Source organism: Oncorhynchus tshawytscha, linkage group LG05 (assembly GCF_018296145.1).
Source record: "Oncorhynchus tshawytscha isolate Ot180627B linkage group LG05, Otsh_v2.0, whole genome shotgun sequence".
NCBI lineage: Eukaryota > Metazoa > Chordata > Actinopteri > Salmoniformes > Salmonidae > Oncorhynchus > Oncorhynchus tshawytscha.
Window position 1 is genome coordinate 3,670,497 of NC_056433.1, and position 16,419 is coordinate 3,686,915.

Genomic DNA, 16,419 nt, shown 5'->3' on the forward strand with positions numbered 1-16,419 from the left:
TCTATGTGTGTCTGTCTATGTGTGTCTATGTGTGTCTGTCTATGTGTGACTATGTGTGTCTGTCTATGTGTGACTATCTATGTGTCTGTCTATGTGTCTGTCTATGTGTGACTATCTATGTGTCTGTCTATGTGTGACTATCTATGTGTCTGTCTATGTGTCTGTCTATGTGTGTCTATGTGTGTCTGTCTATGTGTGACTATCTATGTGTGTCTGTCTATGTGTCTGTCTATATGTGTCTGTCTATGTGTGACTATCTATGTGTCTGTCTATGTGTGACTATCTATGTGTCTGTCTATGTGTGTCTGTCTATGTGTGTCTGTCTATGTGTGTGATGCGTCTGTCTGTCTGTCTCTGTGTGATGCGTGTGTGTGCTTGGGTCTGTGTTTGTGTAATGTGTGTGTAGTGTGAGTGTGTGTGACAATAGCAAGGAATAGACATAACAGGAGTGGTCGGCAGCCAGGGGGTGTGGCCAACAGGTAAGCCATGTTTAAACCTGTTCACCTTGTCTGCTGCAACACCTTGAAGCAGTCTACACTCCACACACACTCTCCACTGGATCATATTATATTGATATTTTGTAGCAGTATATATCATCAGGCATTATGTCTATCGTGGTGTATTTCAGCAGCGTGAGCGGATCCAGAGAGGTATGTGTTCTCACCTGTCTCATTCATTTACCTGGCTGCATCCACCTCACCACTCTGCCTCTGTAGCTGAGGGATATAAAGAAGAAGAACTGAACATCAATTGTACCTTTCTTGGACTAACACTTGTACTTCTCTTACTAGCTCAGACTTAATACCTCTGATTTACTTAGCTCTGACTTACTAGCTCTGGCTTACTTAGCTCTGGCTTACTTAGCTCTGACTTACCAGCTCTGACTTACTTAGCTCTGGTTTACTAGCTCTGACTTACTAGCTCTGACTTACTAGCTCTGGCTTACTTAGCTCTGACTTACCAGCTCTGACTTACTTAGCTCTGGTTTACTAGCTCTGGCTTACTAGCTCTGACTTACTAGCTCTGGCTTACTTAGCTCTGGCTTACTAGCTCTGACTTACTAGCTCTGGCTTACTTAGCTCTGGCTTACTAGCTCTGGCTTACTAGCTCTGGCTTACTTAGCTCTGGCTTACTAGCTCTGGCTTACTAGCTCTGACTTACTAGCTCTGGCTTACTAGCTCTGGCTTACTAGCTCTGGCTTACTAGCTCTGACTTACTAGCTCTGGCTTACTTAGCTCTGGCTTACTAGCTCTGGCTTACTAGCTCTGGCTTACTTAGCTCTGGCTTACTAGCTCTGACTTACTTAGCTCTGACTTACTTAGCTCTGGTTTACTAGCTCTGACTTACTAGCTCTGACTTACTAGCTCTGGCTTACTTAGCTCTGGCTTACTTAGCTCTGGCTTACTAGCTCTGGCTTACTAGCTCTGGCTTACTTAGCTCTGGCTTACTAGCTCTGACTTACTTAGCTCTGACTTACTTAGCTCTGGTTTACTAGCTCTGACTTACTAGCTCTGACTTACTAGCTCTGGCTTACTTAGCTCTGGCTTACTTAGCTCTGGTTTACTAGCTCTGACTTACTAGCTCTGGCTTACTTAGCTCTGGCTTACTTAGCTCTGACTTACTTAGCTCTGGTTTACTAGCTCTGACTTACTAGCTCTGACTTACTAGCTCTGGCTTACTTAGCTCTGGCTTACTTAGCTCTGACTTACTTAGCTCTGGTTTACTAGCTCTGACTTACTAGCTCTGGCTTACTTAGCTCTGGCTTACTTAGCTCTGACTTACTTAGCTCTGGTTTACTAGCTCTGACTTACTAGCTCTGGCTTACTTAGCTCTGACTTACTTAGCTCTGGTTTACTAGCTCTGACTTACTAGCTCTGGCTTACTAGCTCTGGCTTACTTAGCTCTGACTTACTTAGCTCTGGCTTACTTAGCTCTGACTTACTAGCTCTGGCTTACTTAGCTCTGGTTTAATTAGCTCTGACTTATTTAGCTCTGACTTACTAGCTCTGACTTAGCTGCTTTATCGACGAGAGTTGTGTACTGACTATGAGTTGTGGTTGTCTTACCTAGCTAGCTTAAGATGAATGACAGGAAGCCGCTCTGGGCAAGAGAATCTGATAAATAACTAAAATGTAAACGTTTTCCTGGCTGCATCTACCACGCCACTCCCGACTCGGCCTGCCTCTGTCACGCTATCTATCAGGCGTCTCAGAGTAAAAGTGCTGATTTAGAATCAGTTGTGCTTTTTCACAACGCAATGAATTAAATTACATGGACAGATCCTAGATCAGAACCCGTAATCTGAGATACCGTCACACCGTCCCTGAGCTCCACTATGAATGTGGTGGAGCTCTTACTGTCTCATATAGTAAACTACGACCTCTGTAATCATTATAATATTAAGTTATATAGTAAACTACGACCTCTGTAATCATTATAATATTAAGTTATATAGTAAACTACGACCTCTGTAATCATTATAATATTAAGTTATATAGTAAACTACGACCTCTGTAATCATTATAATATTAAGTTATATAGTAAACTATGACCTCTGTGATCAGTAGAATATTAAGTTATATAGTAAACTACGACCTCTGTAATCATTATAATATTAAGTTATATAGTAAACTATGACCTCTGTGATCAGTAGAATATTAAGTTATATAGTAAACTACGACCTCTGTAATCATTATAATATTAAGTTATATAGTAAACTATGACCTCTGTGATCAGTAGAATATTAAGTTATATAGTAAACTATGACCTCTGTGATCAGTAGAATATTAAGTTATATAGTAAACTATGACCTCTGTGATCATTATAATATTAAGTTATATAGTAAACTACGACCTCTGTAATCATTATAATATTAAGTTATATAGTAAACTACGACCTCTGTAATCATTGTAATATAGTAAACTACGACATCTATTATAATCAGAATATTAAGTTATACTGTACCGCTACAGTATAGATTGTTCCATTTTTTTTTTTTACAATATCCTTCTCTAGGCGATTCTGATTCACCCCTATGGGTCCTGGTCAACAGTAGTGCACTTTATAGGGATAAGGGTGTCATTTGGGAAGCAGACAATGTTATCAATAAATGATACATATGACAAAATATTATAAGTATCACTACTGTTCTATATTATTTCTACTGTTCCCATCCCGTCAGCTAAAGCAACAGCAGAGCCAGATCTTCTCCTTCCTGGACTCTAAGAAGATCAAGTACCAGGCGGTGGACATCACCCAGGGGTCAGAGATCAAAGAGGAGATGAGGAAGAAGACGGGAAACCCCGCCGCTCTGCCACCACAGGTCTTCAACAAGGACGTCTACTGCGGGGTGAGTCTAGAAGACCGCTAGCACAAGGCCAGGGCTGAATTCGAAATGGCCCGTTTCCAATATAGTCCACTACTTTTGACCAGGGAGCCTATTGTGTATGTGTGGGCCCTGGTCAATAGCACCAAGTAAGGAGTAGGTACACATTTGGGGAGCAGTTCTAGCTTCTCTGGTTCAGGAGAGCTACTAGTTCTGTAGAGCTACTGGTTCTGTAGAGCTACTGGTCCTGAAGAGCTACTGGTCCTGAAGAGCTACTGGTCCTGTAGAGCTACTGGTCCTGTAGAGCTACTGGTTCTGTAGAGCTACTGGTTCTGTAGAGCTACTGGTTCTGTAGAGCTACTGGTTCTGTAGAGCTACTGGTTCTGTAGAGCTACTGGTTCAGGAGAGATACTGGTTCTGTAGAGCTACTGGTTCAGGAGAGATACTGGTTCTGTAGAGCTACTGGTTCAGGAGAGATACTGGTTCTGTAGAGCTACTGGTTCAGGAGAGATACTGGTTCTGTAGAGATACTGGTTCTGTAGAGATACTGGTTCTGTAGAGCTACTGGTTCAGGAGAGATACTGGTTCAGGAGAGATACTGGTTCAGGAGAGATACTGGTTCTGTAGAGCTACTGGTTCAGGAGAGATACTGGTTCAGGAGAGATACTGGTTCAGGAGAGATACTGGTTCTGTAGAGCTACTGGTTCAGGAGAGATACTGGTTCTGTAGAAGAACTGGTTCAGGAGAGATACTGGTTCTGTAGAGCTACTGGTTCAGGAGAGATACTGGTTCAGGAGAGATACTGGTTCAGGAGAGATACTGGTTCTGTAGAGCTACTGGTTCAGGAGAGATACTGGTTCTGTAGAAGAACTGGTTCAGGAGAGATACTGGTTCTGTAGAGCTACTGGTTCAGGAGAGATACTGGTTCAGGAGAGATACTGGTTCAGGAGAGATACTGGTTCAGGAGAGATACTGGTTCAGGAGAGATACTGGTTCAGGAGAGATACTGGTTCTGTAGAGCTACTGGTTCAGGAGAGATACTGGTTCTGTAGAAGAACTGGTTCAGGAGAGATACTGGTTCTGTAGAGCTACTGGTTCAGGAGAGATACTGGTTCAGGAGAGATACTGGTTCTGTAGAGATACTGGTTCAGGAGAGATACTGGTTCTGTAGAAGAACTGGTTCAGGAGAGCTACTGGTTCAGGAGAGATACTGGTTCAGGAGAGATACTGGTTCAGAAGAGATACTGGTTCTGTAGAGATACTGGTTCAGGAGAGATACTGGTTCAGGAGAGATACTGGTTCTGTAGAGATACTGGTTCTGTAGAGATACTGGTTCTGTAGAGATACTGGTTCAGGAGAGATACTGGTTCAGGAGAGATACTGGTTCAGGAGAGATACTGGTTCAGGAGAGATACTGGTTCAGGAGAGATACTGGTTGAGGAGAGATACTGGTCCTGTAGAGATACTGGTCCTGTAGAGATACTGGTTCTGTAGAGATACTGGTTCTGTAGAGATACTGGTCCTGTAGAGATACTGGTCCTGTAGAGATACTGGTTCTGTAGAGATACTGGTCCTGTAGAGATACTGGTTCAGGAGAGATACTGGTTCAGGAGAGATACTGGTTCTGTAGAAGAACTGGTTCAGGAGAGATACTGGTTCTGTAGAGATACTGGTCCTGTAGAGATACTGGTCCTGTAGAGCTACTGGTCCTGTAGAGATACTGGTTGTAGATTTTGTTCCACCCGAATACAGAAACACCATTTTCAAAGTAATCAACTCATCAGGGTCTTCAGTGTGGACCTTCAACCATTTCAATCAGGTGTATAAGTGTCATACTGGAACAAAAGCCTACACCTGCAGTGGGACATCCTGGTTCTGCTGGCTGACTGGTTGAACCTATTCCCTATGTAGTGCACTACGTTTGACTAGAGATACTGACTAGAGATACTGACTAGAGCTACAGACTAGAGCTACAGACTAGAGCTACAGACTAGAGCTACAGACTAGAGCTACAGACTAGAGCTACTGACTAGAGCTACTGACTAGAGCTACTGACTAGAGCTACTGACTAGAGCTACAGACTAGACTACTGACTAGACTACTGACTAGAGCTACTGACTAGACTACTGACTAGAGCTACTGACTAGACTACTGACTAGACTACTGACTAGACTACTGACTAGACTACTGACTAGAGATACTGACTAGAGCTACTGACTAGACTACTGACTAGAGCTACTGACTAGACTACTGACTAGAGCTACTGACTAGAGCTACTGACCAGACTACTGACCAGAGATACTGACTAGACTACTGACTAGACTACTGACTAGACATACTGACCAGAGATACTGACTAGACTACTGACTAGACTACTGACTAGACTACTGACCAGAGATACTGACCAGACTACTGACTAGAGATACTGACTAGAGATACTGACTAGACTACTGACTAGAGATACTGACTAGACTACTGACCAGAGAGACTGACTAGACTACTGACTAGAGATACTGACTAGAGATACTGACTAGAGATACTGACTAGAGATACTGACTAGACTACTGACTACTGACACTGACTAGAGATACTGACCCGACTACTGACCCGACTACTGACCAGACTACTGACCAGAGATACTGACTAGACTACTGACTAGAGCCACTGACTAGAGATACTGACTAGAGATACTGACTAGACTACTGACTACTGACACTGACTAGAGATACTGACCAGACTACTGACCAGAGATACTGACTAGACTACTGACTAGAGATACTGACCAGAGATACTGACTAGACTACTGACTAGACTACTGACTAGACTACTGACTAGAGATGCTGACTAGAGATACTGACTAGAGACTACTGACTAGAGATACTGACCAGACTACTGACTAGAGATACTGACCAGACTACTGCCCAGACTACTGACCAGAGATACTGACTAGAGATACTGACTAGAGATACTGACTAGAGATACTGACTAGACTACTGACCAGAGATACTGACTAGAGATACTGACCAGACTACTGACCAGAGATACTGACTAGACTACTGACCAGACTACTGGCTAGAGATACTGACTAGACTACTCTGGTTATAAGGAGCCATTTGGAATGCAGCCTGGGTGTGGACCAAAATCTAATCATTACTCAGGCTGCACAACGCCCACAGCTTTAAGTCAACACACACACACACACACACACACACACACCAGTAATTCTCGTTCAGGCAGCATTGGAATTCCACCACAGCAGGGTGTGGCACGGCCACTTGAAAACCTTCATGTAACCACGGTACGGCAAACATCCTTCCTATTGGGGTGGACTTCATGGTCACTGGCGTACCCTCACACACCAGCAGCCCCCGCAAGACAGGGGGTACGGGGGGGGGGTCCCCACTCCCCAGATAGCATATGAACATGTCCTAAGCCATGGCAGGGGCTTGCTCAGACCTGGCGGTGCGTCACTGTGTCTGGCCTTGCCGTTTAACTGAACGAAGAAGAAATTAACCTCTGATTGTAGACCAATACTGTGCCATGTTGTTGTTGGGGGTTTATCGTAGCTGGTCCTGTCGGTCTGTGATGCTGTTATTGTGTTTAAAGCGTTGTGTTTGTTCATGTGTCCAAATCCCATTTCCATCTATTTGCATCAGTATTACTCAGAATCAGTGAAACACACTGCATCCACAAACACAGCTCTCACGCTCTCCCTCCCTATCCAACTGATGTTTTTCTCCTCTCCCTCCTCTCTCTCATCACTCTCTCTGCCCTCTCTCCCCCATCTCTCATTGCTCTCTCTGCCTTCTCTCTCCCCATCTCTCATTGCTCTCTCTGCCCTCTCTCCCCCATCTCTCATTGCTCTCTCTGCCCTCTCTCCCCCATCTCTCATTGCTCTCTCTGCCTTCTCTCTCCCCCATCTCTCATTGCTCTCTCTGCCCTCTCTCCCCCATCTCTCATTGCTCTCTCTGCCTTCTCTCTCCCCATCTCTCATTGCTCTCTCTGCCCTCTCTCCCCCATCTCTCATTGCTCTCTCTGCCCTCTCTCCCCATCTGTCCTCGCTCTCTCCCATCTCTCATCATTCTTTCTGCCTCATCTCTCATCTCTCTCTCCCCATCTCTCATCGCTCTCTCTGCCCCCATCTCTCATCTCTCACTCTACTCTCATCTCTCCCCGCTCTCTCCCATCTCTCATCACTCTCTCTCCCCCATCTCTCATCTCTCTGCACCCCTTTCTCCCCATCTCTCATCATTCTCTCCGCCCCAACTCTCATCTCTCTCTCTGCCCCTCTCTCTCTCTCTCTCCCCTCATCTCTCTCGCTCTGCAGGACTTCTCTGTGTTTTATGAGGCGGTGGAGACTGGAAAAGCAGAGGCCTTCTTTAAGCTGTAACAGACAGAGGAAGATCACCTGCCAGAAGACTCTCCCCTCCACTTCAGAAAGTATTCACACCCCATGACTTATTCCCCATTGTGTTGTGTTACAGCCTGAATTCAAAATGGATTGAAAATGTTTGCAAATTTATTTAAAATGAAATACAGAAATATCAAATTTACATAGGTATTCACACCCCTGAGTCAATACATGTTAGAATCACCTTAGGCAGCGTGTACAGCTCTGAGTCTCCATGGATGTCTCTAAGAGCTCTGAGTCTCCCTGGATGTCTCTAAGAGCTCTGAGTCTCCCTGGATGTCTCTAAGAGCTCTGAGTCTCCCTGGATGTCTCTAAGAGCTCTGAGTCTCCCTGGATGTCTCTAAGAGCTCTGAGTCTCCCTGGATGTCTCTAAGAGCTCTGAGTCTCCCTGGATGTCTCTAAGAGCTCTGAGTCTCCCTGGATGTCTCTAAGAGCTCTGAGTCTCCCTGGATGTCTCTAAGAGCGCTGAGTCTCCCTGGATGTCTCTAAGAGCGCTGAGTCTCCCTGGATGTCTCTAAGAGCTAGTCAAGTTAGCTAGACAGCCATTACCAAGTCTTGCCATAGATTTTCAAGCTAATTTAAGTCAAAACTGTAACTAGGCCACTCAGGAATATTCAGTGTAGTCTTGGTAAGCAACTACAGTGTAGATTTGGCCTTGTGTTTTAGGTTATTGTCCTGCTGAAAAGGTGAATTCATCTCCCAGTGTCGATTGGAAAGCAGACTGAACCAGGTTTTCCTCTAGGATTTTGCCTGTGCTTAGCTCTATTCTGTTTCTTTGATCCTAAAAATCTCCCTAGTCCTTGCCAATGACAAGCATACCAATAACATGATGCAGCCACCACCATGCTTGAAAATATGAAGAGTGGTGCTCAGTGTTGTGTTGAATTTGCCACAAACATAACACTTTGTATTCAGGACATAAAGTGAATGTCTTTGCCAAATTTTTTGCAATTTTACTTTAGTTGCAAACAGGAAGCATGTTTTGGAATATTTTTATTTTGTACAGGCTTCCTTCTATTAACTCTGTCATTTAGGTTAGTATTGTGGAGTAACTACAATGTTGTTGATCCATCCTCAGTTTTCTCCTACAACAGCCAGTAAACTCTGTAACTGTTTTAAAGTCACCATTGGCCTCATGGTGAAATCCCTGAGGGGTTTCCTTCCTCTCCGGCAACTGAGTTAGGAAGGACGCCTTTATCTTTGTAGTGACTGGGTGTATTGATACACCATCCAAAGTGTAATTAATAACTTCACCATGCTCGAGGAATATTCAATGTCTGCATTTTTAAACACTATCATTGCACACAGAGCGAGTACATGCAACTTATGAGACTTGTTAAGCAAATATTTACTCCTGAATTTATTTAGGCTCGCCATAACAATGGGATTGAATACTTGACTCATTTCAGCTTTTCATTTTTTATTGATTTGTAAACATGTAAAAAAAAAACAACAACATAATTCTACTTTAAAATGGGGTATTGTGTGTAAGCCAGGGACACATCTCACAAGTTAAGGGGTGTGAAGGCTTTCTGAATGTAAAACCATTGTCTTGTTTAACAAAATAAAACGATTCATATATTTCTTATTGTGTTATTTATCATTGTTACAATGTTATTATGTTATTTGTAGTAGTCCTCTCATGTAAGTCAAATCTCTTAACATAATCAATAATACATATCAGCAGGAATCATAATTACACACACACACAACAACAAATTCTGAACCTACACTTCCATGCATAACTGACCAAATGATGAAATACATTGCATTGTAATTTTGAATTCTGTAAAGTAAGTGTGGAAGAGGTAAAAACATTTTTTTTTTTAAATCTATCAACAATGACAATCCAAGTCTGACAACTTGGATGGATTTTAAAAATTAATATTTGTTTTAATTTCACCTTTATTTAACCAGGTATTTATAAATATAACCCTTTATTTAACCAGGTATTTATACATATAACCCTAACCCTTTATTTAACCAGGTATGTATATATATAACCCTAACCCTTTATTTAACCAGGTATTTATATATATAACCCTAACCCTTTATTTAACCAGGTATTTATATATATAACCCTAACTCTTTATTTAACCAGGTATTTATATATATAACCCTAACCCTTTATTTAACCAGGTATTTATATATATATATATAACCCTTTATTTAACCAGGTATTTATATATATATAACCCTTTATTTAACCAGGTATTTATATATATAACCCTAACCCTTTATTTAACCAGGTATTTATATATATAACCCTTTATTTAACCAGGTATTTATATATATAACCCTTTATTTAACCAGGTATTTATATATATAACCCTTTATTTAACCAGGTATTTATATATATATAACCCTAACCCTTTATTTAACCAGGTATTTATATATATAACCCTAACCCTTTATTTAACCAGGTATTTATATATATAACCCTTTATTTAACCAGGTATTTATATATATAACCCTAACCCTTTATTTAACCAGGTATTTATATATATAACCCTTTATTTAACCAGGTATTTATATATATAACCCTAACCCTTTATTTAACCAGGTATTTATATATATAACCCTAACTCTTTATTTAACCAGGTATTTATATATTTAACCAGGTATTTATATATATAACCCTTTATTTAACCAGGTATTTATATATATAACCCTTTATTTAACCAGGTATTTATATATATAACCCTAACCCTTTATTTAACCAGGTATTTATATATATAACCCTAGCCCTTTATTTAACCAGGTATTTATATATATATAACCCTTTATTTAACCAGGTATTTATATATATAACCCTAGCCCTTTATTTAACCAGGTATTTATATATATAACCCTTTATTTAACCAGGTATTTATATATATAACCCTAACCCTTTATTTAACCAGGTATTTATGTATATATAACCCTAACCCTTTATTTAACCAGGTATTTATATATATAACCCTTTATTTAACCAGGTATTTATATATATAACCCTTTATTTAACCAGGTATTTATATATATAACCCTTTATTTAACCAGGTATTTATATATATAACCCTTTATTTAACCAGGTATTTATATATATAACCCTAACCCTTTATTTAACCAGGTATTTATATATATAACCCTTTATTTAACCAGGTATTTATATATATAACCCTAACCCTTTATTTAACCAGGTATTTATATATATAACCCTTTATTTAACCAGGTATTTATATATATAACCCTTTATTTAACCAGGTATTTATATATATAACCCTAACCCTTTATTTAACCAGGTATTTATATATATAACCCTTTATTTAACCAGGTATTTATATATATAACCCTAACCCTTTATTTAACCAGGTATTTATATATATAACCCTTTATTTAACCAGGTATTTATATATATAACCCTTTATTTAACCAGGTATTTATATATATAACCCTTTATTTAACCAGGTATTTATATATATAACCCTTTATTTAACCAGATATTTATATTTATATAACCCTAACCCTTTATTTAACCAGGTAGGCCAGTTGAGAACAAGTTCTCATTTACAACTGCGACCTGGCCAAGATAAAGCAAAGAAGTTCCACACATACAACACAGAGTTACACATGGAGTAAAACAAACATACAGTCAATAATACAGTAGAAAAAATAAAAATAAAGTCTATATACAGTGACACCTGTATTTAATGGATTTTATTTGTCAAAATTACAGACAATGACAGCGGATGATATTGCCACTTCTATTTGTCGTCTCTTCAATCTAAGCCCAAAGGAAAGTGTCTCAAGCCCTCAGGAGGGAAGTAAAAGACATTCCTCTACCCAAGAATAGCAAAGCACCCTTCACTGGCTCAAACAGCCGACCAATCAGTCTGTTACCAACCCAAACCTAACTGTGCTTCGGACCGAGAGAGCCTCCTCTCTCTACTGCCGCATGGCACACTGTACCGGAGTGCCAAGTCACGGACAAAAAGGCATCTCAACAGTTTTTACCCCCAAGCGATAAGACTCCTGAACAGGTAATCAAATAGCTACCCGGACTATTTGCACAAACCCTATTTTAAATTGCTGCTACTCTATGTTTATCATATATGCATAGTCACTTTAACTATACTTTAATGTAAATACTACCTCAATTGGCCTGACCAACCAGTGCCCCCGCACATTGGCTAACTAGGCTATCTGCATTGTGTCCCACCAACCACCAACCCCTCTTTTACGCTACTGCTACTCTCTGTTCATCATATGTGCATCGTCACTTTAACCATATCTACATGTACATACAACCTCAATCAGCCTGACTAACAGGTGTCTGTATATAGCCTTGCTACTGTATATATCCCCTCTACTGTATGTAGCCCCTCTACTGTATATAGCCCCTCTACTGTATATAGCCCCTCTACTGTATATAACCTCTCTACTGTATATACCCTCTACTGTATATAGCCTCTCTACTGTATATAGCCTCTCTATTGTATATAGCCTCTCTACTGTATATATCCTCTCTACTGTATATAGCCTCTCTACTGCATATAGCCTCTCTACTGTATATAGCCTCTCTACTGTATATGGCCTCTCTACTGTTATAACCTCTCTACTGTATATAGCCTCACTAATGTATATACCCTCTCTGCTGTATATACCCTCTCTACTGTATATAACCTCTCTACTGCATATAGCCTCTCTACTGTATATAGCCTCTCTAATGTATATAGCCTCTCTACTGTTATAGCCTCTCTACTGTATATACCCTCTCTACTGTATATAGCCTGTACTGTATATAGCCTCTACTGTATATAGCCTCTCTACCGTATATATCCTCTCTACTGTATATAGCCTCTCTACTGTATATAGCCTCTCTATTGTATAAAGCCTCTCTACTGTATATAGCCTCTCTACTGTATATAGCCTGTCTACTGTATATAGCCTCTCTACTGTATATAGCCTCTCTACCGTTTATAGCCTCTCTATTGTATATAGCCTCTCTACTGTATATAGCCTCTCTACTGTATATAGCCTCTCTACTGTATATAGCCTCTCTACTGTATATAGCCACTCTACTGTTTATAGCCTCTCTACTGTATATAGCCACTCTACTGATATACCCTCTCTACTGTATATAGCCACTCTACTGTATATACCCTCTCTACTGTATATAGCCACTCTACTGTATATACCCTCTCTACTGTATATAGCCTCTCTACTGTATATAGTCTCGCTGCTGTTATAACCTCCCTACTGTATATATTTCTCTACTCTATATAGCCTCTCTACTGTATATAGCTTCTCTACAGTATATAGCCTGTCTACTGTATATAGCCTCTCCACTGTATATAGCCACTCTACTGTATATACCCTCTCTACTGTATATAGCCTCTCTACTGTATATAGCCACTCTACTGTATATAGCCACTCTACTGTATATAGCCTCTCTACTGTATATAGCCTCTCTACTGTATATAGCCTCTCTACTGTATATAGCCTCTCTACTGTTTATAGCCTCTCTACTGTATATAGCCTCTCTACTGTTTATAGCCTCTCTACTGTATATAGCCTCTCTACTGTATATAGCCTCTCTACTGTATATAGCCTCTCTACTGTATATAGCCTCTCTACTGTATATGGCCTCTCTACTGTCTATAGCCTCTCTACTGTATATAGCCTCTCTACTGTATATAGCCTCTCTACTGTATATGGCCTCTCTACTGTCTATAGCCTCTCTACTGTATATAGCCTCTCTACTGTATATAGCCTCTCTACTGTATATAGCCTCTCTACTGTATATAGCCTCTCTACTGTATATAGCCTCTCTACTGTACATAGCCTCTCTACTGTTTATAGCCTTGCACTACTATTTTTCAAGGTCTTTTTACTCTTGTTTTTATTTTTGTACTTACCTATTGTTCACCTAATACCTAATACCTTTTTTGCACTGTTGGTTAGAGCCTGTAAGTAAGCATTTCACTGTAAGGTCTACTACACCTGTTGTATTCGGCGCACGTGACAAATAAACTTTGATTTGAGGTGCATGCCGCTACCTGCTGTATGGGTTGGTAAACTATAGAAGAACAAAAAAAATCCACAATATAAAAACAGACACATACAATAAAAAAAGTCACATTGAAATTCAAGTCACATCCTTTGACATGATGTTTTTGCCTCTGCTGTAAACTCATCGAGACCCCAAAAGAGTTCTGCTGCACTCACAATAATTCACCTTTTCCTCCGATTTATTCTCCGTTTTGTGATGTGTGTACAGTTTATGACCATTGCAAAAATCCACTCTGTTTTTATTTTATTTTTACATGCACTCACAATAATTCACCTTTTCCTCCGATTTATTCTCCGTTTTGTGATGTGTGTACAGTTTATGACCATTGCAAAAAATCCACTCTGTTTTTATTTTATTTTTACATGCACTCACAATAATTCACCTTTTCCTCCGATTTATTCTCCGTTTTGTGATGTGTGTACAGTTTATGACCATTGCAAAAAATCCACTCTTTTTTTTTTAATTTTTTTTTTTACATGCAAATATATCAGGATGAATGAATCCCTTCGGTTCCCGGAATGAAATAATCTGTATAATCTCTTATCTGGGTTCATGCAACAAGTGGTCACAGCGTCTCTCTGTGGCGCAACTCTGGAACTACACCGTGAAGCGGTACCGGAGGGTTGCCATGGCGCCGCGTCACAGTGACCAGAGCGGACCGACCGAAAGGGGCCAGGCGTGGAGTCTGTCATGTAGCGGTGCCTATCCCCTAGCTAGTTTTTAGTAGATCTCCCCCCAAAATTAGATTAGAGGACAGTAAATGACCCATATCCTAAATAGATAGCTAAAGAGCCATGGACATATTCTGGCATAAATGCAGGGTTAAATGTTACTAAGGTTACAGGCTTTGTTGTTGTTAGCTAGACTGCTAATTTAGCTAACGTCGTTAGCTATATAACTAGCTATTCGGAGCTAACGAACGGTGCTAGGTTAGCAAGACAAATAGCTAGTTATCTAGACTAGTCAGCAAGACAAATAGCTAGTTATCTAGACTAGTCAGCAAGACAAATAGCTAGTTATCTAGACTAGTCAGCAAGACAAATAGCTAGTTATCTAGACTAGTCAGCAAGACAAATAGCTAGTTATCTAGACTAGTCAGCAAGACAAATAGCTAGTTATCTAGACTAGTCAGCAAGACAAATAGCTAGTTATCTAGACTAGTCAGCAAGACAAATAGCTAGTTATCTAGACTAGTCAGCAAGACAAATAGCTAGTTATCTAGACTAGTCAGCTACCAAGTTGACCAGACAAGAGACCATCCCGCGAAAGCAGAGAAGTCACGGAGACGTGACGCCAAGGTTCATCTAAACGAGGTGGGTTGATAATGCCTCTTTCCAAACTTTTACATTTAAAATGAGCCTAAACAAATAGCAAATCGACTCAAATAAATGTTGATTAAACCTGGTGATGTAGGGGGGGGGGGTAGCTGGGGATTTACGTTTTGCAACGGAAAGGCTTTTATAACTAAGCCAAGATAGACCACAGTCTATCGTTTCCAATGGGAACTAATGAGTCATAGTGGCCAGAAGAAGCAAGAAGTTGGCTTGCTAAGCGAAACACCCGCTGGGGATATCTTTATTGACGCAGTCTAGTATACATCTGCATATCTCCGTCAGGAAACGCATAACTCTTTGATGTGCGCGTAATGCAATAACTTAACTCGCTTTTGCACTCCTTTATAAACAGCTTGATTTAAAAAACATTTTTTTATAATGTTTTTACAAAAGGGTGAAGTCTACAAAACTTAGTCCGTTCTGTTCATAGCATATTTTAGTTTTGGTAACAGAAAGCTGCATTGAGATCAAATGTTTTAATTGATGAGAAGATTTGCAGAATATCGGACAAAATCTATCTTGTTCCATCTTCTCCCACTGCCCGCCAGTGGGCTTCCTCTAACTACCAAATTTGGTAGTGAGCGGAAACGCTAACCGGATGCTTCATATTTATAAATCCAGTGAAATATCTGTGCGTTTACGGTTTACTCTTTACCAAACGGAAGCAAACAGAGTGTAAACAGAACTAAACGGGGCAGGACCTACCTGAATTTGTCCAATAGAAACACAATTTTTTGTTCAAAACGTTTGTTTGCGCTAACCTTTGTTGGACTCATCACACGCAACTGCTACTGTACAATCTGTCACTTTATTCCTATTCTTGTATTTGATTTGAACATCGCAGCGTTCTAAGGCACTGCATCTCAGTGCTAGAGATGTCACTACAGACACCCTGGTTCGAATCCAGGCTGTATCACAATCGGCCTTGATTGGGAGTCCCATAGGGCGGAGCACAGCTGGCCCAGCATCTTCCGGGTTTGGCCGGTGGAGGCCATCATTGTAAATAAGAACTGACTTGCCCAGTTAAATAAAGGTTACATACATGTTTTTTTAAGTAAGATGTGAAAGCTTCTCAGACCTGTCCAAAAATGTTGTCCTCCTGAATTGCATTAATGTGAAATAGGCTACCCTGGGGAGGCAGGGTAGCCTAGTGGTTAGAGCGTTGGACTAGTAAACGTAAGGTTGCAAGTTCAAACTCCCGAGCTGACAAGGTACAAATCTGTCGTTCTGCCCCTGAACAGGCATTGAAAATAAGAATTTGTTCTTAACTGACTTGCCTAGTTAAATAAAGGTAATA

General features: G+C 40.4%; 1 protein-coding gene across 1 annotated transcript; it reads left to right on the plus strand.

Annotated features, from left to right (window-relative positions):
* The first annotated feature begins 492 nt into the window (after window positions 1-492).
* Window positions 493-7,724, plus strand: zgc:153284 (SH3 domain-binding glutamic acid-rich-like protein 3). Its single transcript, XM_042321345.1, has 3 exons — window positions 493-650; window positions 3,182-3,349; window positions 7,653-7,724. The coding sequence occupies exons 1-3, from the start codon at window positions 606-608 to the stop codon at window positions 7,713-7,715; spliced, it is 276 nt and encodes a 91-aa protein (XP_042177279.1). The 5' UTR covers window positions 493-605; the 3' UTR covers window positions 7,716-7,724.
* Window positions 7,725-16,419: the final 8,695 nt, after the last annotated feature.